At 41.7% G+C, this 24,829-nt stretch overlaps 1 protein-coding gene across 1 annotated transcript in view; it reads left to right on the forward strand.

Moving 5' to 3' along the window:
• Window positions 1–12,818, forward strand: part of RAB3A (RAB3A, member RAS oncogene family) — a 37,122-nt gene extending 24,304 nt beyond the window's left edge. The window contains exons 3-5 of the mRNA XM_018568968.1: window positions 7,216–7,334; window positions 10,443–10,567; window positions 12,246–12,818. Coding sequence (XP_018424470.1) covers window positions 7,216–7,334; window positions 10,443–10,567; window positions 12,246–12,436 — 435 coding nt within the window. The 3' untranslated portion in view covers window positions 12,437–12,818. The remainder of the gene's footprint in view (window positions 1–7,215; window positions 7,335–10,442; window positions 10,568–12,245) is intronic.
• Window positions 12,819–24,829: the final 12,011 nt, after the last annotated feature.

Genomic DNA, 24,829 nt, shown 5'->3' on the forward strand with positions numbered 1-24,829 from the left:
CCCCCCCCCCCCCCCCCACACACACACACACAGGAAGTGTGCTACCAGCTGGATTACCAGGTGAAAATAAAGGAAAAAATAACGTAGCCACCACATTTGGATAGATACACCAGGACTGATGAGCTGCAATATAATACATTTTTATGTTTAGCTATGCTTTAGGCACAGTTGCGTGCCAACATTAAATAACTGCCAACTATTCACTTATGTCCATGGGGTCAGCTTAACAATACACACAAAACACACTTGTTGTCCAATGATTGCTTTGCTAGAAATGCATGTTCTGGGCATCCGAACAGGTAAATGATTTGTAGTTTTTACGTATTATTCCAGGTTAAAATGTGTTTCTCTTTTATGCTCTTTTTATAAGATCTGAGTCACCGCAACAAATAAAAATAAATATGTAGGGAAAGAGGCAGTTAAAGAATGGATGTTTAAATTTTGGATTGTTGCCGCAAGGAAATTCTAACTATTCTTAGGAAAGACACACATAAATTATAATATTGTTAATCATCAATCATTTCCAATGACTGTCTTTTGTCTCTTGATGTATTCTTAATTGGCTGTTTTCACAAACGAGGGTCATCTCTGCAAAGGTACGAGTCTGGAATGCTTCAGAATATGGATAGTAGTCATATACAATAAGTCCTATAATGCATAGTAAATAACCTCTTCCTGTTTTACTCTTTCTCCATCTAGGCTTAGCAGGAGTGACCTTCCTGTGTCTTGCAATGATTTGGGACCTTTGTTAGCAAAACTGTATTTACTGTACAAAGCTGTTTTGAGAGCATTTTGTAGTTTTAACCACTTCAAGACCAGGTGTTTAGACCCCCTTCCTGGCCAGGCCATTTTTCAGTATTCAGCGCTGCGGTACTTTGACTGACGTTTATTCCGTCATGCAGCGCTGTACTGAAATGAATTTTATACCATTTTTTTGGGGACAGATAGAGCTTTATTTCGGTGGTATTTAATCACAACTGGGGTTTTTATTTTTTACTATAATTAGGAAAAATTACAGAAAATTTGGGGAAAAAAAAGTTTTTTTTTAACATTATGTTGGGAAACATTTATTATTACCCAGTTTTTTGGTAAAATATAAAAGATTGGGTCACGTCGGGTAAATAGACACCAAACATGTCAAGCTTTAAAATTGCGCGCACCCGCGAAATCGCAGAAAATTACCGTACCCAAAATTGGCCATGGGCGACGCTTTAAAAGCTTTTACCGCTCATCAGTTTAGTGTTATCAGTGATTGATGGCCCTACAATTATTGCTCTCACTCCGACGTTCGCGGCGATATGTAACATGTGCGGCGTAATGGGCGCAATCGTCTTTTTTGCACGTATGCGCCCCCGACGCATGTTTGCATGCGTGTATGTATGGGTGGGGACTTAAACATTTTTTTTTGTTTTTTTATTCTTTTTTATGGTGTAACTTTAAATTTGGGGGGGGGGACTTAATTTTTTTTTCACTTTTTTTTTTCCCCCTAAACTTTATTGCTATCACATACGGGGGCTAATAAAAACCCCTCTATGTGATAGCAAAATATGTGACAGGTCCTCTTTATGGAGACATCAGGGGTCTCCAAGACCCCTAATGTCACCTAGGACCCCCCAAAAGAAGCTGATGAAGCAGAGATCTGCTCCATCAGCTTCTTTCCAGCTTCTGAAGCTGGAGAGTGACACAAGAATGCGGAAGTGATGTATTATACAACACTTCCGCATTCTTGCAGAGGAGAGGGGACCGGAGGGAGCTCGTGTACCGAGCTCTCTCTGATCCCCTGTGACACAGCCGACATGCTGATCCCGGGCTCGCACCGGGGCACAGCGGAGCCCGGGATCAGCGGGACAACGGCAGGGGGGCGCCGCGGAGGGGGGGGGCCACCGATCGGCCCCCCATACACGCGATCCGCCGGCTCTAAAGCCGGCGGATCGCTTGTATGGTATCAGGCATCGCTGCCTGTTTTTAAAAAACGGCAATTTCCCGCTCGCGCGCGCCGCGCGGCGCGCGCGAGGGGGCGTGTCTGAGCGGACGTCTAGAGACGCCCGCTCAGATCTAGAGAGCTCGGGCCGGCCGTTTTTTTACTACGGCCGGCCCGGAGGTGGTTAAAGAAGAACTCTGGGCAAAATAACATCTTAACCTTTGCACTGGGGCTATCCCCGCACAGCAAATATTAAGTGATATTAAAGTCTAAAGTTTTTTAAGCTATTTCAAATGCTGATGACATCACTTACAATTGATGTTTAAAAGTGTTAGTTTCCTGCAGAATCAGCTGGTTCCCTGAGCACTGGCCCTGACTTCCTGTTTGAGTGACTGCTTTCTCAAACAGAGTGCTCTGCAGTCACCCTTGTGTGTGCTAGTAAGCTGTGTGTGTCTCCATAAACACACGTGAAACAAATAGCAAACGCATTAATAACTAGCTTTAAAGAAAGTTGCACATGGAAGGGCTTTACACATTACAAAAACAGACATTTCCCAGCACACTCGCCAGCCTGCAAGAAAAAGTACACTGCCTTAACTACTAAGGTTTAAAACAGAGGTTTTAGTTGCACAACTGCCTCATCAAGGCCGCTCTGTATAGTGCGGTCCGAACTCTATGAGAGCCTGCATCTTGGAGCATATTTATAGCAAAGGATGAATTGGGTGCATGTTGGCCAGGAGGTAGCACAACAAACACAGCAAATCAAGCTACTCCCCCGGCCCCTCTCCTCCCTTCTCCAAGCTAGTAGATGAACAGTTGCTGGAGTCGGCTCTGTCTTTTTGTGATCTTGTTCTGGACAGGAAGTTTAGGGAAGCTGAGCTGAGACTTAGAAGCAGCTGTTCAGAAACTTGATGACTGTAACTGTTTGGACAAAAATGTGAAGCAATGCTTTGCTGGGCAATGTTTGATTTTGGATTCATTATTGAAAAAACGTTTGAGAGGTGTTTTGTTTTTTTTTTAGTCTTTCTTGTTCTCCCATTATATATGATCTTAAAAAATATTCCATGAATGACTGCACAGGTTTTCAGATTCATTAGTCTCGCTGGGGTGCAGGATGTTTGTATCTTTGGTGTCTGGACAAACTGATCAATACGATTTGTATGTTACTTGCACCCCTGGAAACTGTCTTCTATTGCTCTGCTTGTTCATTGGTGGTTTTGATAAATAATTTGAAAAAAATAAAATAAGTTTGAGAGGTTTTTTTTATACTACTTTTTAAGTGCTTGTTTTGCCTGGGCAGCTAAAATAACATCGTTACGCTAACCCAAACCATTATCCAGCTGGCTCCTAGACGAGTCCCTTCAGCCTCACTCCCCCTCCACTTATTTTGAAACATCCTATATTATGTCAGAGACAGTTAACTTTTTTTTCTCACCATCTTTTGCTGATACCAAGATAGGGCTGTAAGGTCAGCAAACTAAATCCTGCATGTAAAGAGATTCATTTTTTGGTTCAATAACACCTCTTCCTGTTGTGCAGCTGCATTGCAAGGATAGTAAATCAACAATGGGAGCTGTTTTGATACCTTAGATTAGATAAAACAATCATCACACATTAGTAATGGTCTCATGAGCAAACGGAGTGGGATTGCTCTCAGAAATGTGTGGGTTGTTGAAAGGGAAGCCAGAGATTTAATGATATTAATGTACCAAAAATGTATGAAATTGTAATGTTAGTAGGGAACCCTCTTAGCTTGCTGTACAGTGAATTATGGCCTTGAGGCCAGGACTTGTCAATCTTCATTTAAAGTTGACTGTCATTGCAACTCTATGCAATTCTCTGTTGATGTTGGGCTGCAGACAACCAGCACATGTAGGTTTTGCAAGCAAACTTTAGTAGAATTACAGCATGACCCAGAAAGCTCAAACTGAGGATTCATTTTTTAGTAAATTATCCACCAGCAAGCCCTCACTCGCCTCCTTATAGCTCAGTTCCCATCCCAGCAACTCACTTCCCTATATTCCAGCGTCCCTTCTGGCAGTTCAGCTTCCCACTGCTTAGTTTTCATCTCTGCTGCCTATATCCCAGCTGCCATCTTGTCAGCTCTGCTCCACATAGCTCCACTCTCCTTCCCAGCAGCTCACCTCCACATGGCTCCGCTCTCCTCCCGGCAGCTTTTTAAAATTTGTTTGTATTATATTAAACATTTGAATTCGTTTCATGGATTTAAATAATGTAAATTGAAAAACTCTAACCAATTAATGATTTTAAAGTTTTTATTATTGTTCTCGCACTGGCTCACGCGGCGTTACCTGACGCGTAGCACAATCGTTGTTTTCATACATAAGTGAACCGGACTTTTGTTGCCGTTAGTATGCGTGCGTTAGTGGGGTCAGGGCACTTATCATTATTTTATATTTTTTGTATTTTGAAACTTTTTTTTTTTACTTTGGGGGGGGGGCACGGGGAATGGCACAGTGGGGGGAACAGGGAGAAACTGGGGTGCAGCGTGGGCACAATAAACTAACAGAAGCAGCTAATCGATAATGAGAAAGGTTGACAATGATTCTCATCGTTTTTATCGATTCGTTATTGCAGCCATTATCATTGTTTTTATCGGTTTTCGTTATTGCAGCCATTATCATCGTTTTTATCAGGGAGTCCAAGAACAATTATGCAGAGGTGGCCATTCAAGGAGTCTGGTGCCTCTTCACCACCACCATCCCCCTACCCGTACACTTCTGAGCTCTGCCTGAAACTGGGGGATCACACCCCAACAATGTGTAAGCAGGGGAGGCTGAGGCAGCAGGACAATGCAGTCATGGGACATGACCGGAGCACCCCTCTGCTCACATCTCCTCCTTTAACACAGCAGATTTTCTCCTGTCCCCATTGAAGCAGTATAAGCCTTTTTTTTTTTTTTTTTTTTTTTTTTTTTTTATGGGGTTTACAAATTCTGTATCCAAGGTAAAAGTACAAATATATGTCAGTACACCAAACATTTCCTTTTAAGATCAGTATTTTGTAGGGCTGTTACTGATAATAATTTTTGTGTTCGATTAATCAAAATTGTTTTAATCGATTAATTTCGATTAATTATAACGCACATACAGATCCAACTACATTGGCCTATACACATACAGCACATCAATGAAGTAAATACAATTAACTAGGATAACACTAATCCAGCACGTTATTAATATCACGTGCCCCACTCAATATGGCTGCCACTTGAGTGGGGCAACTCAGAATAATAACATGCTCCAGTACTTTGATCCTAGCTCATTTTATTACTTCAATGCTGTGCTGTATGTGTATAGGCCAATGCCTTGGCTTGGCTGGCGCTCCTCCCCCCCTTCCCTTCGTTAGCCGTCACGGACATCGACATCACCGAACTCCTCCCCCCGACGGAGCCACTTGGGGGAGGAGTCCGGTGACGTCTATATCCGTGACGTCACCGGATCTCCGACGTGACTCCCGGAACCTGGCGGAGAGGTGAGTGTTTTCATTATCGATCAAAATAATTTTAATCGATCAAAAAGTTTAACGATTAATCGAGAAATTAATCGTTAATTTCCGCAGCCCTAATATTTTGTATTACAAATCTCACAATATGGTGACCAAGGTAGTTGCGCTAGGATATATGAAAAAATCAAAAACCAAAATACAGAAAAAATAGGAAAAGATATAATAGTATCAAAAATATAAAAATATCAAAGTATCAAAAAATGTAATCCAAAAGATTATAATCCAGCTGCAGCAATATCTATCGAAGTGATCAATTGTGAACCAGTGTGCTGCGCTTGGTATTGCGATACGTGCTATATTTATACCACAAACGAAACCAATATAAGTGATCAAAGCCTACTTGCAACTAAATGCAATCCAAAAGTGCATATGTGCATGGACGTTAATAAATACACGTGTCATATAAATATGGTGAAAGTACGAATATAAAACTGATAGGTTAAATATGATAAGTTAAATAAGTTAATGAATAATGCATATGTGTGCCATATAGTGAAAATACAATGTGGATACTAAATGGTTGAATTATAAACCAGGTAAATTAATCAGTCTGGCAATCGGCAACAATAAATAAAGAGGACAATAATTTGAAGGAAGACTGATGTATAACCAATCTAACAAATCTAAAACCACATCTAATAGTATAAAGTGAATAAATATAGGTGGATAAATATAAAATTGTATAAGCGAGGGTTGTAACACCAATAGTCTATTTTCTACCGAATGTTATTAGAAATCCAGTGTCTTTTGTTTATACTTCCATTGATGCGTCCGCAAAATAGAAAAAGGAAACCTTCTCTGTAAGTTTCTCTGTCCTCTCCTGCCGTCAGGCTACACTTCCTCTCATCGGCGATAGTTAAACAACCTCCAAGGCTGGAGAACACTCCTGAGGGATCAACCAGAAAGCCGAGGGGGAGACCGACCGAAGGAGAGAAGACGGGATTTAAGTGCAGATGAAAAATGTTTTATTTATCGAGTAGTTTAAAAATGGTTGCACTTACAGACTTCCATAGGTACAACAGCATAAGCAACTTATAGCTAGCCTCTTTCCAGGGTGTCAGCGGGGAAACGGCACACTCCTTTTACGCGTTTCGTCGTAGAGACTTTCACCTCACACCTTTTTGAGAAAGTCTCTACGACGAAACGCGTAAAAGGAGTGTGCGTTTATATTTTATACTTATTCACTTTATACTATTAGATGTGGTTTTAGATTTGTTAGATTGGTTATACATCAGTCTTCAAATTATTGCCCTCTTTATTTATTGTTGCCGATTGCCAGACTGATTTACCTGGTTTATAATTCAACCATTTAGTATCCACATTGTATTTTCACTATATGGCACACATATGCATTATTCATTAACTTATTTAACTTATCATATTTAACCTATCAGTTTTATATTCGTACTTTCACCATATTTATATGACACGTGTATTTATTAACGTCCATGCACATATGCACTTTTGGATTGCATTTAGTTGCAAGTAGGCTTTGATCACTTATTGGTTTCGTTTGTGGTATAAATCTCACAATACATTTCATATCGCCCGTATTATGAGTGATCCCTCCACAATAGCTGTTCTTCACCTCGTTCACTAACCAAAAGGACAATTCTCTTGCAAATAGAAAAGCTTATTTGACTTTTGTAAATCAACTGCATTGAGTCTTCTGTGGTATGCACACAAGATTAAACTTAAGACTTGCTTTTTTTTTTGGCAGAACGCTAGCCATGTATTCTAAGCATACATGCATGTTTCTTTTCTAGGACACTGCAGGCCAGGAAAGATACAGAACAATCACCACAGCCTACTACCGGGGTGCCATGGGCTTTATTTTGATGTATGATATAACCAATGAAGAATCATTTAATGCTGTACAGGACTGGTGAGTACTAAAATATTCTGGAATGTATTGCTTCTTGTCATTTTATAGATTTCTGCACACATTTTCATTGTTGAATTTCTGCATGCATTTTCTTTCTCTAAGGATCAAATATTAATATATTATTTAGCTGATGTATAAAAGGTGGTTACCATTGCCCATTGGTGGCACATTTTATGTCTCCTACTCCCCCATAAACAATACTGCCTATGTGCTGAAGATCGGTTTGCCTAGAGACCCTAATGGTTATTGTACCCAATGTATGTCCTCAGCTTGGCAGTCTCTGGGCCGACTGGCAATTTACACATTAGGAAATTTAGGCTGCACATAACTACTCGTACTGCAGCAATTTATTCTTGCTTAGTATTACTTAGAAGAGCATGTTCCCATGACAATATAGATTTCACTGTGTCTGGTACCAGTGTAGCAATCATCTTTTGAGAGTAATCCATAGATAAATGCAGTGATCGGTCTATAACCACTGCTGTTCTGAAGACTCTATACTAATTCCCATTTTTATGAGAGGCTGTGATAGTACAAGTTGTAACATATCTTCTATATGATAAATATCTTTGGCAAACTTAAATTTGGATAGTTAAAACGTTGGTATTCTCATAGAGTCTTGTATATTTAGTTACCTTTTATTTTGAATAGAACAAGGAACCTGCAGATAGTAATATAGGTCATTTAAAATGATATTGTAGTTGGAGGTTAATTAACTGAACTGAACTGCACATGTTTACCATCAGTATAGCTGTCGGATATATACACTTACCCTATTTATAGGCAATTTCTTGGCTGTAGCGTTCTTAAAAAATGTATATGCGGTAGGATTTCCATAGGTATTGTCTCAAATAGATGATTTTGTTTGTAAACTCTGAGTGCTGTTGATCCTTATTCTAGGGCTACACTGCTAATGACAGATTCAACAGCTGGTTGACGGTTTTCTCATTGAATTTGGCGTGCTAAAAAGAGATACCTGCCATCAGCTTGGTGGGCCATGTGTTAGACACCTGGGCTCTAGGAAGTACAGTTGTGCTTTAGCCCTCATTTACAAGGGTAACGGACGGCCCGTACAGATGCGTGCTGCGTGCACAGCCGTATCGGGCAGCTCCCGGGAAGGACAGGTGCTGCGTGCGATTGTACGCAGCAGCCTGTTCTTCTCTATGGGAGTACGCGTCTGAACGCCACCCTACACTCACCCGAACTGCACGTTCGTGCGGGTGGCCGTATTCCTACGCAGACAGGATGGATCCCGTCTACATCCGAGCAGGGACACCCGCACGCATACGGACCTACACTTGGGGTAAGCGCAGGGCTGCATATGGCCTCGTACTCCCGTAGAGAAGAACAGGCTGCTGCGTGTAATCACACGCAGGAGCTGCCCCATACGGCCGTGCACGCAGCACGGATCTGTATGGGCCGCCTGTTACCTGTGTGAATGGAGGCTAAAAGTTTGAACACTTTTTTTTTTTTTTGTGAACAAGTTTTCAATATTTTTGCACAAATATGACCTAAAACATAATTTGTTTCTCAAGCAAGTGCTAAAACTAGATAATGGTAATCATTGGGGTCAAAAACCATTATACTTTGGTAATTTAAATATTGATTAAAGTTATACAAAGTTTAGAGAGCTTTTCAGTCAGGTGTTTGTTTGTTTTCAGGATGATAAGGTGTGAGCATTGCTGGCCTGACATAATGAAAGAGCAGTAACCTGGGTCTTCACTATCCAAGTCTAATGTTAACATCACGGTTTGTGGAAGTGTGTCATTGCGTGAACACGAGATTTCTGAGGACTTCCACAAATTCTTATTAATGGTCAGAAAGCTAGAATAGGTTACCTAACTATTCTCAAAGCGTTTAGACTTCACCAGTCTACTGTCAGGCATTTAGTGTAAAAATAAGAGCGTTTCAACGTGGTTAGCTTCCCCAGGAGTGGTTTACCAACAAAGATCACACCAAGTACAAGACATGCAATATTCATGTATGTTGTAAATGATGATTGAAGTATATCTGCAAGATATATTTGGGGTGTATAACACACTTGAGTCTTATGCTAAGCAGGTGTTTATTGTGATCTTCCTGACCAGTTGGGCTGCTGATGAAAATGTTTTCAGGGTGGTGTTGACTGTACACAATAGAAACAGCTGTAGAGATTCTTTTTTTTTCCTCCAAATAAATCTGTTCATAAATCTGCTACTAGATAGAGGATGTACACAATTGTTTTAATTGATGTAACATCAAAGGGGTCATTAGACCAGCCAGTCAGAACTCTTTTCAGTCCTAATGAATGGCAGCAAACTGTACATGAAGTCAGAGGTTAAAAGTGTCTAGGGGAATCAGAGAATCATCATGAAGAGGGTCATGAAGGTTGAGGCCTATAGGTGTATACTATAAAGTTATACTCACCTGAACCTCTGAGCCAGCAAGCTGCTACTTCAGTCCCTGCCTCCTGTCCCCTCCTCCACTCCAGTGATAGAATGTCCCTTGACATCCTCACCTCACCTCCTGTACACTTTATAGGACGTGATGACTCACAGGACCTTAGACCGACGTAGCAAAGGGAACGAGAGGCAGCAGGGATCGGTCTAACAGCTAGCGGCAAAGTTCAGGCTAGTACAGGTATTCCTCACTTAACGTCCGAGTTCCGTTCCTACGACCAGGTCGTTAAACGGATTGGTCGTTACGTGAGGAACTCTATACAGTACTGTACTGCATTAGTACAGTACTGTATAGCGTTGCCGGTGTACTGTACCTCTGGCAAAGGAAATACTTACCAGGACCCGCAGTGAAGATCGGAGGACGTCACTTCCGCCGGCGACACGGCGCACTGAAGTTGACGCGCAAGGTCGGAGGTGGATCGGCGGTCCGTCGTAAGTGCGAGTGGTCGCAAAACAGGTAAGTCAGTAAGCGAGGAATATCTGTATAGCTTTTTTTTTTTTTTTTGTCCCTGGATAAAAACCCAGCACTTAACCCTTGCAGTGTGGGGGTGGTCCCACATTTGTATGTGTGTGTAATATATATTGTGGCACAATTATTGTTTGAATCTAGGTTTCCCGGTATAGACAAATATTGTATATTTTGTGTAAGTTTCTCTTTTTAACTTAATAGGTCCACTCAGATCAAGACATACTCCTGGGATAATGCTCAGGTTTTACTGGTCGGTAATAAGTGTGATATGGAGGATGAGAGGGTAGTGTCTTCAGAGCGAGGAAGACAACTGGCAGAACATCTAGGTAAGTGCATTGATCATTGTGAGAACATAATTCAAATTCTGTACCTAAACCTCTGGAGCCAACAAAGACTACAATGCTATACCACTCAACAGCGTACTCAGTCTGATTATTTTTAACTTGTTTTATTTTGAGGCTGCTTTGCAAAGCTGAAAAGTAACGTATGTGCCATCATTGCCCAGATCCCATCTGCCATGTTGCTGGTTTAATCTGCCATGTTGCTGGTTTAATAAGAACTCTTCAAAGAAGTTGGGTGGCACAAGTTATCTCTGTCTTTTCTGACCCCTACATGGCAGCATACAGTGGTCCTGTATGCTGCCATGTATTGGCACCAGGAAAGGAAAATTAACGATAGGTGTGTGTGTGTATGTATGTGTATATGTATGTGTGTATATATATATATATATATTGGTATTGTGTGGCAATCCCACAGTGGAACTGGGGGTTGTAGTAACCCAGGACTCTCAGCCAGAGAGACTGAGCAGTTCCAGGAAACAAACTATTTTGCTTGGAAATAACTGGCTTTGCAGTTCTCTCCAGAAAACCTGGTTTTGGTATTGGATCCTGGAATTGGGAGGGATGAAATCTCCATTCCTGGGTCCATGGTTTAGTAGGGACCAGAACCTAATGATTGCACACCTGTGCATAGCCCTTATGAAAAGGGTGCTGGCTAATGTTCTGGGCTCCAGCTGGGAAGAGGAACAGAGGTGTTCAGGAGGACTCCACCCAGACGTCAGAGGGGAGCCAGGTGGCTGTGTGTGCTGAAGGCACCTCGTAGACAGCCGAGGAGACAGAGAGCCAGTGCCACATGAGGGATGTGTTTGAGTGCCCACGAGGGGAGAGGTCAGTAAGGTCGGTGACCCTAGGACTGCTACGACACACTGCTGAGAGAGCAGAGTGAGGGCTCATAAGCGAATCTACTGAGCCATATAAAAGGAACTGTCTTATGTTGCTGCTGATGCAAGATATATTTCTGTTTGCCCTAAATAAACTGCATTTGATTTGACTTACCTGGACTACAGTGGAGTGTCCTTGTTACAATATATATATATATAATTATCTTCCTTACCATTTCTGTGCTTAAACTGACACTAAACTCAGGAGTTAAATCTTAAAAATGCATTTAAGTACCTTTTAAAGGCTAGGCTCTCACCTAGGCAACACTTCACCGTGCGGCAATCATGCACGATGCTGCACGGTCAGGAGTCGCCAAAGTGTGAACCGATAGTGCTGTGGGTGCTTCCTCCAGTGCTTCTAAACACGATCGCGGCTAAAACAGCCATGCATTGTTTCATCGCAAAGAGAAGGTACTTCTACCTTTTTTTTCTGCGATTGCCACGCGGATGTCACCCCATTGAAATCAATGTGGCCGCGCGGCATTTGCTGCCTTCATTGTGCAGGACCGCATGACACCTGGGATGCGCGTCCTGGGTTTAGTGCAGGTGTGAACCTAGCCTAACTATTAACAAAAATGTATGTTATTTGTGTATCACTTGGCTTTAGATCCTCAAATCATCTCTAAATTGGTGCTGACACTGTCCTTCCTTCTGGAGGGTGGCTACTTTTGTCCCTGTGTGTGTTGTAAAGTAGCCACCCCTCCAAGCTCACTCTCTATACTGGTATACAAGTGTCTCGCTACAAATGATTTTTCAATGTAAGCCTTATTCAACTTATCTTTCAGGTTTTGAATTTTTTGAAGCCAGCGCCAAAGACAACATAAATGTGAAGCAGACATTTGAACGCTTGGTGGACATAATCTGTGAAAAGATGTCGGAGAGTTTGGACACAGCTGATCCAGCTGTCACTGGAGCCAAACAAGGACCTCAGCTCACCGACCAGCAGGCTCCTCCACACCAGGACTGTGCCTGCTAAGGAACATGCCTTTCCCATATACACACAGCACTCCACACCCCTGCCCTTATCTTCTGCATAGTGGTGACCTCTCCTTCACTGACCTTGAAACCTGCATATCATCTGAAAATGACTTTGTCTGTTACAACCTTTTTAGTTAGAATCTATGTAGCAATGAGAGAGTTAAAAATTGAGTGGCTGAATACAAAATATAGTTTAAAATTATATAAATATTATATATCTATATAGAAAGAGTTTAACAAACTGAGTGGGTACAACAATTGGATGATTGGAGAAATGCCATGTTTTCCTCAAACATCATTCTAAAGAGTTTTGGAGGTTTACTGCACAATAAAAAGTAACTTTTCATATATTGCATACCAGGGCTGATTTTGAAGGAAAACCTGTACTGAATGAAATACAAGGTTGCTAAAAAAAAAATACCTGTTGGGTGGCTGTCCCCTTTCTAGTAGTATGCTGCAGAACGGTCTCACCAAACCGTGAAAAAAAACCCATTTGATAACCATGTTTTAAAACCATTAAAAATGTTGACCCTTTGTTAAAGAGCATTAGCGCTTAGTATTCCTGGGAGGAATTTTTATAAATGGAATCTTCAAAGCAACAATATTTCTATGCTGTGGACACCAGTGTGTAATATGCAAAGTCAACGGGCCCCAAGAGTATTAAACATATCTGACCATGGGCCCTTTCAAGGGTTTTTTTGGGGGGGCAAACCTGTACAAATACTTTAATCTTGTGCTCAAATGCCGTTCAATTGGCGTTGCATGAAGGGGACAATGGCCAACTAATGCTTTTTTTTTCTTTTCCCCCTTGTTAATCCTGGGGTCGTTACAGCTCTGTTGTGCACATATCACTTAAGGGCATGTGTTCAGGTTGGCAATGAGTGTATAAAACGCATTTCTTCAAACATTATGTTGCAGTACCCATCAGAATTCAGAGACCCTATAAATGTGTACGCATGATACATAAATGTTCTATCAGTTTACCCAGCATTGCTTTTTTCTCTTTTGTTTTCTTTTTATTGTGTGCGTGCATTTAAACACTTCTATATTGTAACTCTTCCCACTTTTTGTGTTTAAATTATTTATATATATATATATATATTGTTATATTTTTGTTTTACTGTGTCTGAATCTGCAATATGTATGTGAGAATTTTATCTTCCTATTTAAATGGGGTGACGTTTCAGGTTCCTGCCACAAGGAGGCAGCTGCTTGTAGAGGAGTACTGTGGCCAGTAATAGTCCTTTTAATGTCCTGACTTTAGTCGGTGATAAAATATTACCCTCAACATAGATATTCTATTTAATTTTCCATCTCCTAGAGTATATAGTAACATAAAACATAAATATATAGCAAATTGTATGTTAAATATCATAGGGTTTAAAAAAAAAACTGCAGTTGAGTGCTGTGAATTTCCTCTGCAATTTTGTTGACGTAGTTACTATAGAAAATGTGAAAAAATTATAATTTTTGTTTTAATAACTGTATTTATAAAAAGAGCCAGCTCTATATAAAATCTGTTTAAAGGTGCAACAGTTCCATTTGATTGTTTTATGTTTTGAAACTTACATGGTACAGACACAATGTTCTGTAGTAAGGATCCACATCACAGTATTTAACAGTCAGTATCACTGCAGACACTTGAAATGAGCTTATTGAACTAGCCTTACAATAAGAGCAGTGTATGCCAAAATGTTTTTTTTTTGCTTAATTTAGACACATTCATTTTTCACACCTGTGGGGCTGTATTTTTCACACCATAACTATTTATTCCTTTCTTTTTAGTACTATATTCTTCTAGTTAAAGTTGTTTATAATGACAGGTACTCATTTTAAATGACTGAAAAGAGATCTTCTATAAGGAAGTAAGCAATGATAAATTAAGTGAATTCTTCAGGACATCACAGGAGATGGCTCCAGTCAGGTACAGTGGAGCTTTTGGAGATTCTTGCACATGAAAGAGAAACTTCTGTCTTAGGGTGTTGCAGAAATGAATAAAGCATTGATGGTTGCACCTTTAACAAGATGGTTTACTTGATTTTTCCAAGCTGAGAATAAAGTCTACAGTCTGCTGTAAACATGTAATTTGTATTCTTTCCTTGAGAAGAACAGTTCTGTGACACTAAAGTAGTATGTTTAATCAGTGCTATACATGTTAAAGGGTCAGTCCACCCAAAACTGATATTTCCTTTTTTTAGTAGATGCTAGAGCACTAAAGCAGATGTAAACCTAGTCATTAAAATTAGAGGTACACGTTAAAGGTTAGGCTGAAACGGAAAAAAAATAATTCTAACCTTTTTTTTCAAGTTTTTAAAAAAAATATTTTATTTTTATTTAATTTTTATAAAGTTTTTATTTTTATTTTTTTTACTTTACTTTTAGGGACTTTGGTGAAATATCAGGACTTAAACAGATCCCTGATATTTCCCTTTTTAAAATAGAAAAGGAGATTGAGGACACAGAGCACTCAATCTCTTTTTCTGCAGCCCCTGTTGTAAATGTACAGGAATCCTCTATACTGAGTTTTCCTGTTCATCGATAACTTGTGGAGATAGTATGTTTACTATAACCACAATCATCAATGAACAGGAAGTGATGTAGATCACTTCCCATTCATTCATAATTGGGGACACAGTAAGCATACTATGTCCTCAATTATTTATAAACACTCAGCGATCACTGTGTGCTTGTACCCGCTCTCCATCCTGACTCGCTGTCACAGGAGGCTGAGCAGTGCGGGGAGGCCTCCTCTTACAGCTGTCTCCGCCGCTGCACCTCCTCCTGTGAGGTGGTGCGTGAGGAGAGCCGGCCTTGTGACACGCCGGCCACTCATCGCTCTGCTCCCCCGCACCGTTCAGCCTCCTGTGACAGTATCTCTCCTGCCCGCAGGATGCTGTGCTGTGTCAGAGGACACAGAGCACTACCCAGTGGGGAGGAGAGAAACCAGGCGTGTACCGCATTTTGGCCACAAGATGGCACTTTCGGCATCTTGCCAAAAGTGCCGTGTCGTCAGCCGAAATTTCGGTGCATCCATTATTAAAATGTCATAAAAGCTTAAAGTGTATTTCCACATTTGCAGCCAAGTTGGGACAACACTTATTTTATATTTGTTACATGTTCCTATTCACATAGCACAAGCTAAAAATTAAAATTCAAACATGCTTCTTGCAGTTGAAATTGCTTTTACTTGGGTCAGAGTTTAAGGGTAAAATGTATTCTTGCTTCTATTTCTTTGAAATGTTAGGAGTGGCTATGAGGGGTTTAAGGTGGCTTGTTCATTGTATGCTAATGAAGCTTATCAGATAAATACAATCCTCAAATTTCAGTCCTAAGTCTTTCCATTAGGACAGGTCACTGTAACAGGGCTGTGAAAAACCTGGAATCAGCCATCTTGCCTGCTTTAACAAAACATTTAAAAGGTAAGAAATATTTTTAGAAGTTATTTTTCAAGATGCTGTGTGAATGGGAACACACAACGAACATATAGAGGGGTTTTCTCAAATTTGACTGCAAAAGTGGAAATACACTTTAAAACCCTATAGATTTTAACAAGTGGTTTTTAATTCTTTTTAAATCTGCAGGTTTCATTAAAATGATATCTGCCATTGCCTTTGAGGTCCTTATTCAGGTACTTCCTTTTATGGGGTTGACAACTGTCTCCCAGGGGTACTCTTGCACTGTGACCCTGTCACATGGTCCCTTGGTGGAGACTACAGACTAATGCTGGAGTGAGTGCATGTACACAGGAAACAGCTGAGAGGCTGGAAGAGATCAGCAGCACTGAGATCCAAAAATGGAAGAAAAATAGGTTGAAAACCTTTATTCTATGATTAGAATTGAATTGTTTATAATACACAATGCTTTAGAAAACTAAATGCCGTCCTGGTTTAGATTTTCTTTAAACTACCTGAAAAATTGGTACGGTCTTACAGACTCCGTGATAGACATATGTTTCCACTCTCTGCTAGATTTTTATTTTGTGTTTCTTAATCGTACATCACAGGACAAAGGGTTACTTGATTTATGCGCCACCTCCAGGTGATTGGACACTGGCAAAGTAAAGTTAAAAGGGACAGCCTTGATTAACCCCTCCAATTCCCAATACATCCTTAGATTATTGCTCCTTAGGTAATGGACAACTTCCCTCACGCATGAAAGGAGTTACCTTTTTTCTAGTACCTTTTTTTTTTCTTTCTTCTACCAATTTGGTATCCTGCTGCTGTTTTGCACAAACTGGTTGTTCTTGGCAGTTTTACAGATCTGATGCGTCTCAGCCTGGACCTTGGAGGCCATACCTGGACCCCACCTGGAAAAAGAAGGGGTTCTGGCCTGTAATGTTACTTCGGCCACCACTGGATCCTGCATTGCACACGCATCCTTGGCACATGGTGCAACGTGTTGAGTAGCTTAAAGAGGCTTTACAAGTCCAGCTACCACTTGAGCTCTACAGGTGTATGCCCACCGGGAGGGAGAAGATAGAGTGGTGACTCTGTCTGTCACCCCCAGTTGGTTGTGCTGGTCCTCTGAAGAAGACTGGTGGTAAGTCTCTTTCCCCACAATGGGAGTCCCAGGGTGCTGCTGCTCCAAACCATTAGGGGTTGCTGTGGGACCGATGCCTGGCACACCTTAGAAACATGTTGCAGCCATGGGCAGGAGAGGCCGGTTGTGGGCACCATATTTTAAATTTGCTGCAATTTTGTCTATTGTCCTTTTTTGACCTTTTTGGTGCGCCCAGGTCTGTGAGTGCGCATGCATATGTCCTTCCTGCAGACCATTCTGTGCAGGTGTGTGCTATCTGGGAGCCTCTTTGCTCACACTGCTTCCAGCCGTAGACACCGGGTCTGGAAGACAGTTTGGTGTCCAGAGTCTTAGTGGATAAGAGATTTGAAACCTTTTTCAAGGCCCTGCATGGCCACACAACCTTCTATTGCCACCATGGCTGTTTGTCAGGCCCTAGCAGTCCAGGCTAAACGTATGGCTAGAGAATCTGGATCCATTCTGACAGAGCCTTCTGTACTCCCAACATCTGAAGCTCTTTTCAGCTGCCCCACACTTTTGTGTGGGGACATCCTGGCTTCAGGTTCACTTAACCAGATTTCAGTAAGACAGCAGTACAGTTTGGCATACATCAGTCGGGGGCACCAGAAGTCACGCAGATCTTGGAGAAGCTGATCTGGTTCTGGCTTGGGCAGAACTTCATGCTCTAGCCCTGTCTGTCTTGCACATCCCAGATGTGAAAGATTGGCAAGCAAATTCCACTCATCCATAAATGTCAGATCTCAAAGAATGGTGTTTGCATCTGGATGTAATTCAAACTCTCTATTGCTGGTGGAGTACACTAGTCCTGGATCTCCTGGCATCCAGGTTCAACACCAAACTGGACAGATTTGTTGCCTAAACCAGAGATATTGAGGCTTTTGCAGTGGATGCTCTGGTGACTTAATGGGATAAGTTCAACCTGATCTATACTTTCCCCCCTCTAAACCTCCACCCTCACTTGCTTTGCAGAATGAAGTTGGAAGGCGATGATTGATTGTCACTGGCCCAGGAGGATGTGTTTACTCGCACAGCATTAAGTTACTTGCAGACTCTCTGTGGGCTCGCTGGACTTGCTATCTCAAGGGCTCATCTAACATCTCTTGCCCTAACATGGCTGTTGAAGCCCAGGTCCTGAGTGACAGTGTCCTTTTGTATTCGGTCATCCCTACCCTCTTAAAGGCTAAAAACTAGACTTCTGCAAAGTCGACCATGGCACTTGGAAGGTGTACTTTACTTGGTTGAGGCAAGAGAATTTCATCCAGAAGTACTCTGTGGGAAGAATTATGTATTTTCTCCAGTCTGGTTTGGACTAGAAGTTGGCCTTGAGTAGCATTATGGTCAGATCTTGGCATTGGCTATTCTCTTTCATAGGCCTCTTTCCTCCCACTCCTTAGTTCTAGAGCACAGAAGGAACAATATGAGCAATCCCTTACACAAAGCCTTTAACCTTCACGAGGGCTACTGCTCCTTTCCTATGTTACCAGTTATCAATGTAAATAAGAGGGAGGGAAACAGTTACAGCTATTTCCCAAAAAGGGAAATACATAAATGATCCTCTGGCCTTATAGGCTATTAACTTAGGCAACCTTACGAGCAAGGACAGGGAGAGAAGTATCCAAAATGTGGTCTCCGGAGAGCCTTCAAGACTTTCTTGTTGCCATTACGTCTGCTTGAAGGGTCTCTGAATTGGCAGCCTTAAGGTCCCCACACACCTTACGATAATCGTGGGAAATCCCGCGATCGTACGATTATCGTAAGGTGTGTGGAAGCCGTGCGACCTCTACTACTGTAAGGTCGCACGACTTTAAACTTACGAACATGTTTCAAAACCGATGTTCGGCGGGTGTGTAGCATGTTCGTAAGATAAAAGCCGGACGGGCCGGTGTGCGCAAGCGCACACTGCCTGTTCGGCATTGCGGTCATCGGAAGCCCGCCCCTCGGGGGGCATGGCTTGCGATCATGCAAGATAAGGCAGATCGTACGTTTTTTTAAGTACCTTACAACCATTGCAAGACAAAAGTCTGTTTAAAAGTAGTTCCTTGTGTTACACACAGAAAAGGTTGCTTTGAGGGCTTGGGCCTTTTTTTTTATGACCGAAAGTGGTTTCATACTTCTACATTAACTAGGACATTGTCTTACCGCCTCTCTGTCCTGCCCCTAAATATTCAAGGGAATTTGCCTGCTGTTTGGATGTTGTACAGGTGGCTCACGTGATCTCTGCTGCAGCCTCCATTTGTCATTCATAAGGGGCAATTGGCTTCTCTTTCCATGATTGGACAACTCATTCAGGCCTATAACCTTAAGGGAAAAAATCCCAAACTCTAATAGAATTGTTAGCTGGTTTTAAAGTATCAGGTTTCTGTTTCTCACATCTGTAAAGCTACCACCTGGTCTTCCGTTCACACATTTTTACCAGGTTGGCATACAGGTTGGCATACAGGCTTCAGCGAATGCTGGCTTTGGTTTGAAGGTCCTTCTGGTGTCTCTGAGTATTTAGACCTACTTGTGTTTCCATGTTTGCTGATTCCAGGCCTGTTAGCTGTATCGCCCGCTGCTCTGTAGGATTGCTTTTGAACGTCTAAAAATTAACAAACCTTGTGTCTGGTGATGTACAATTAAGAAAACAGGATGTTTGTCTTGTAAAATCCTCTTCTTGGAGGCCATTCCCTCTGTAGTTGTGATTTTAGTCCTCGTATTGCTTGCTACAAAACTGAGGGCATGCTGGGTGTGGGAGTGGTTAAGCAGGGCTGTCCCTTTTCAGCTTTGCTTTTCCAGTGTCTAGTCATCTGGAGGAACATAACGCACTGGTCTAAGAATTAACAAATCCTGTGACATACTCCAATAAAAGGATTCTACAAGTAAGACAACAATCCTATTTTTATTATCCTTATTATGGAAAATACAACAGGAAACGATTAAACTCCCTGTGTAGAGAAGCAGAGGTAGGAGATTAGGAAGATTTCACTTTTGGGTGGACCATAGGTTAAATTTAACTTTTGGGTGGACTGACCTATGGTACATTACTTTCAATCCTGTATGTTTTTATAATGCATCTGAATGCATTATAACATGTAAATAAACATAGGATAACAGAACCTTTTTCTTGTGTAGTCAGTGCATGTGATTGCATCTAGTAGAACTTTTTGGACATGCTTTGTAAACACATCTAAAACGCATGTAAATGTAATGCGGTGTTTGACAGATATATAGGAAATTAAATGGCATGCTGGCAGCTTAATGTTTTTTTTTTTCCTCATTTAAATTCCTGTAACTACATTTTTTTGAAAACACAAGCAAGTGCACTGAAAAAAAGTTATTAATATCTGTAGTGTAGCTTTACACTGGAGCCATCCATGTTTAAATATGCTCTTACATCCAGGATACGTTGGCATACAAGGAGTTGGGGGGCTACGCTAAGATGGTCATTAATTCCTGGGTTGTCAGGGGTAGACAACCTTGGCCCTCCACCTGTTGTGAAACTACAAGTCCTGTGAGGCATTGCGAGAATCTGACAGCCACAGACACGATGCCCTTTTGCCCTCATCGTGTAATGCAAATCTTTGCATTACAAGATTTGTAGTTTTACCACAGCTGAAGTGCCAAGGTTGCCTACCCCTGCATAGAAAGTATCATCTAAAGAATCACAGGAACAGAGATATCTGCCCACCCTTGACTGAGTCACTCGAACACTAATAGCAGCATACACACTGTGGGAGATTTATTAAAGCAGTTGTGTATTAACGTGCAATCTGTGTGCAAAAATTTTAGCAGGCGCAGATATGCTCCCTGCATCTAATTTGCTAGAAAAACCTGTGTATAGGCAGTCAAATCTTTAAGACAATATTGATAATGTCCCTTACAGTTCTTTGATCCCTTTTGCTTACAGCAGTTCTGTTGGCGTGTTTTTCCAATAATCTCCCTATGCCTAGCATCAGAGGTGGAAACAGTCCTGTAATCATGTCGCTTGTAATTATCAGATTTTTTAAGTCTGTTAATGGAGCTAGGGGGGGGCTCTGTATATTTGTTGGCAATTACAACCTGTGTTTTAACACTACACTTTTGTACAAAGCTTAACCTATTCTTTAACCCCTTCACGACTAACGACGTACAGTGTACGTCGCTGGCATCGGGGCTGTTTAAACCGACTCCCGCCAGGACTCTGTTTAAACTTGTAAAGCCGACTGTCAGCTTTACAGTAGAAGCCATTCTGGCGACTCAGCTGTCCACCCCCCCTTTGCCCGACTGCCCCGCCGTGTTTCCCGGGACCGGCTTCTTTAGTGTCAGCGGGAAGCCATGGAGGAGATGGACGAACCTCCGTTCGTCGATCCCCTCCCCGTTCTATTGCATCACGTCCGGTCCCTGAGCTGTCAGTTCTGGGTTCCTGAAGCACAGCTATAAGCTATTGAAGTGCGATCTGCACTTCAATAGCTTATTTGGAGTGTACAGGTGACACTAGGAGTCTTTTGGACCCCCAGCATCCCCTTAAAGACTACCTGTCACCACCATCTGCTATCACATTGGGGGCTTGTAAGCCCCCCTATGTGATTGCAATTCAAATAAAGTACAAAAATAAATAACCATTTTTAAAATTAACATTAAATAAATCTAAAAATAATTTGTAAAAATGTTTTAAAGTCCCTAGCGAGCACGCATGTCTTCACGAAAACGTGAGTCGGGTGCGCCTATGTATGAAAACGACGAACACAAAAGATATTGGGTATCGGCGCGCACGCCAGAGTGAAAGCAATAATTCTAGGGCCAGTATTTTTGGGTATCTATAAACTGATGACCTGTGGCGGCTTTTAAAGCGCCGTCTATAGACTTTTTGGGATACTGAAGTTTGTCGCCATTTCACGGACGCACACAATTTTTAACTTGGGCATGTTGGGTATCTATTTACTCGTAACCTCATCTTTTATATTTTATTTTAAAAATTGGTATTTTATTGTGTTTTGGGGCATTTAAGTACATTTTTCGCTAAATTTTGGGGTTTGATAAGGAGTTGTGCTAATATCGTGCAAAATAAAAATTTGCAATTGCCACCATTGTATTCTATAGGGTCTTGCCTTTCAGAAAATATTATTTGGGGGCTTTAAGTAATTTTCAGGCAAGAAATGTGGAATATAACATTGGTGCAACATTGAAGCTCCTGCACTTCTTTGGGCGAAAGGCGTTTTTCAGCGCGTTCCTACGCGCTGAAATACGCCCAGGTGGGAACCATGCCCATAGGCAATTATTGGTTTTCACATGCTGAGCGTTTTACAGTGCGTCGATCAGCACTGTAAAACACACAGGTGTGAACCAAGCCTAAGGGAAAATTACTAGCTCTCATTTTACTTCCTGGATTTCTAGGACATGTGACCATGCAGATCATCTCAGGGGAGGAAAATGCCTTTCCCTGAGATCTCCTAAGATTACAGATGAGATGTCCCAGCAATGCTCTGCTGATGAAGCAATCATAGTGTGCCGTTGGCAAACTGAAGTCATTTTGCCTTTTCAAAGCAGGAAGTGAATGCTCTGCAAGTGTAAGTATCAGCATTTTGAATCAAATGCAGAACAGCTACAATGTACATATGTTGCAGCACACAACACATAGTAAAGCTCTACTGTGTGTTGTGGTGCTCTGCATTCCAACAAATAGTGCATGTCCATTTTTTTGGGGGCTCATGCAATACTACACCTGTACCATGTCGGCTTTTGCAAGAAATCAATGTAATGTACTAGACTTCCCACATGCTGAATGTAGGAATCACCTAACCCTTGAAAAAAAAAAAGCAGTAGAAAACCATATCCAATCCACACGCATTGTACTGAACTCTGCAAACAAGTCAAACACCAATATGCCATATAGGCTAGGCAGTTATTGGGATGAGCAGGTGGACAGTTAGCTGTGGTTGCTGACATGCTGCTGAGATTACACATGCAGCTGAATGGTAGTATTCCCTTCCTCCAAGGTCTGTATTCTAAAGGTGCCCACACACCTTGCGATAATCGTGGGAAATCCCGCGATCGTACGATTATCGCAAGGTGTGTGGAAGGCGTGCGACAGTTTCTACTGTACGGTCGCACGACTTTTGTCTTTCGAGCATGTTCGAAAACCAGCCGAGAATCGTAGATTTTCGGCTGGTTTGTAGCATGATCGTGAGATAACTGCCGCATGGGCCAGAGTGCGCAAGCGCACACTGCCCGTTCAGCATTGCGGTCATCGGAAGCCTGCCCCCTCAGCGAGGTGGGCTTGCGATGATCGCAAGTACGATCTGCCTGTCCAAGATGGGCAGATCGTACGTTTTTTTTTTTTTAAATAACCTTACAACCAACGCAAGACAATAGTCTTGCGATGGTTGTAAGGTGTGTGGCCAGCTTTATTGGAGACAGTCTCAAAGAGAGAAGGTACTGATGGGCTCTCTTTAGATAACTAAAAAAAAAGTTGGTCTCAGGTAAACGTTTATTTGTAAAAATTATATTTTAAACAAACCCTATAAATATATAAACAGTCAATTTAAAATCTTAAATTACCCAAAACCATTATTTCCCTTAAAGCATGTTGAAGGCTATGAGTTAATATGGCACATTCACAGGATAGGAAAAAGCACCACCTTGCACTTGCCAGCATTTCCTGACTATCAAAATGACAGCTGGGAATTGCTGGCTGTGTAAATACAGCACCTGCTGTCAAAAAACAGACCGTCTGGCACAGTGTTTTTAAACACTGCTCCCACAAGATAGAGATATACTAAGGCCCCTTTCACACGGCTGATCAAAGCAGTACGGAGCGGATGTCTCCGCATGCTATGGAGGAAAGAACTGAAACTGCCAGACCCCATGTCAGCCTACGGGAAATCGAATGTAAGCAGACATGTGTCTGTTTACATCAGATTACCCCCGATTCGGCACAATCAGGTCTGGCAAAACGGATCTCTGATCCGTTTGTTTTTCCGGACCTGGCCAGGAATCGGGATTAACTGGCTGTCAACGGACGCCCATAGACTAACATTGGACATCCGATCGGGTCCGCCTGAAGAACAGACAGGAGGACCCGATTGGACCGCCCATGTGAAAAGAGGCATAAGTAACATTATTCTTTTGCGTTACTGACAAAATGAATGCTACGGCAGCAGAAAAAAGTGGTGCTTTGTGAATGATGGAGACAAAGAGAAGGAATGTTATTTGCAGACACCTATGTGCAGACCTAATGGCCCCGATCACCCAATAAATAAAAATTATTTCCCTTACCCTCTCATAATGTGTGTTGCCCCAAGGGCAATAAAATTTATTTTATCGCCTCATTGATTTTAGTAGGGATCTTATATAATCTATAAATATTAAAAGCTTTCCCATGATGTGTGTTGTGCTGAAGGCAGCAAAATGCCTGCAGAAACCTGAGCATGCCACTGTGCAAGGCAGTGTAAGTATGCAATTCAATGATATATACTGAAAAATTCAGAAACAGCAAATGAATGTAGACTGGCTCCTGGCTTCATTTACACTTCCTGGCATAACTCTTCTAATGTAGGATTAGCAGCGGCGTCACACTTTCCATCTTCTGGTACCTAAATGCATAACAAACGCAGAAAAAAAAGTTAGACGCAGTTACCAAGTTGCCCAGGGTTTTGTAATCTGGATAAAAATTTCCAAAAAGTGGCATACCCTGTGCTTGAGATAGGACAAGTAGACATCCCAGCCCAGCGTGATGAAATTAACGTACATTACACGGTACTTAGTAGGCAAGAAGTAAAAGTTAATTATCTGAGCCGGCGGCCACACACACCATTCTACCTGCAAGGGACATAATTAAGCAAATATAATTTTTCAAAATTCTAATGTATATACATCAGTTTTTGCTAAACTAAGT

This window comes from Nanorana parkeri, unplaced genomic scaffold, assembly GCF_000935625.1.
Source record: "Nanorana parkeri isolate BGI_ZX_2015 unplaced genomic scaffold, ASM93562v1 scaffold1268, whole genome shotgun sequence".
Taxonomy (NCBI): Eukaryota; Metazoa; Chordata; class Amphibia; order Anura; family Dicroglossidae; genus Nanorana; species Nanorana parkeri.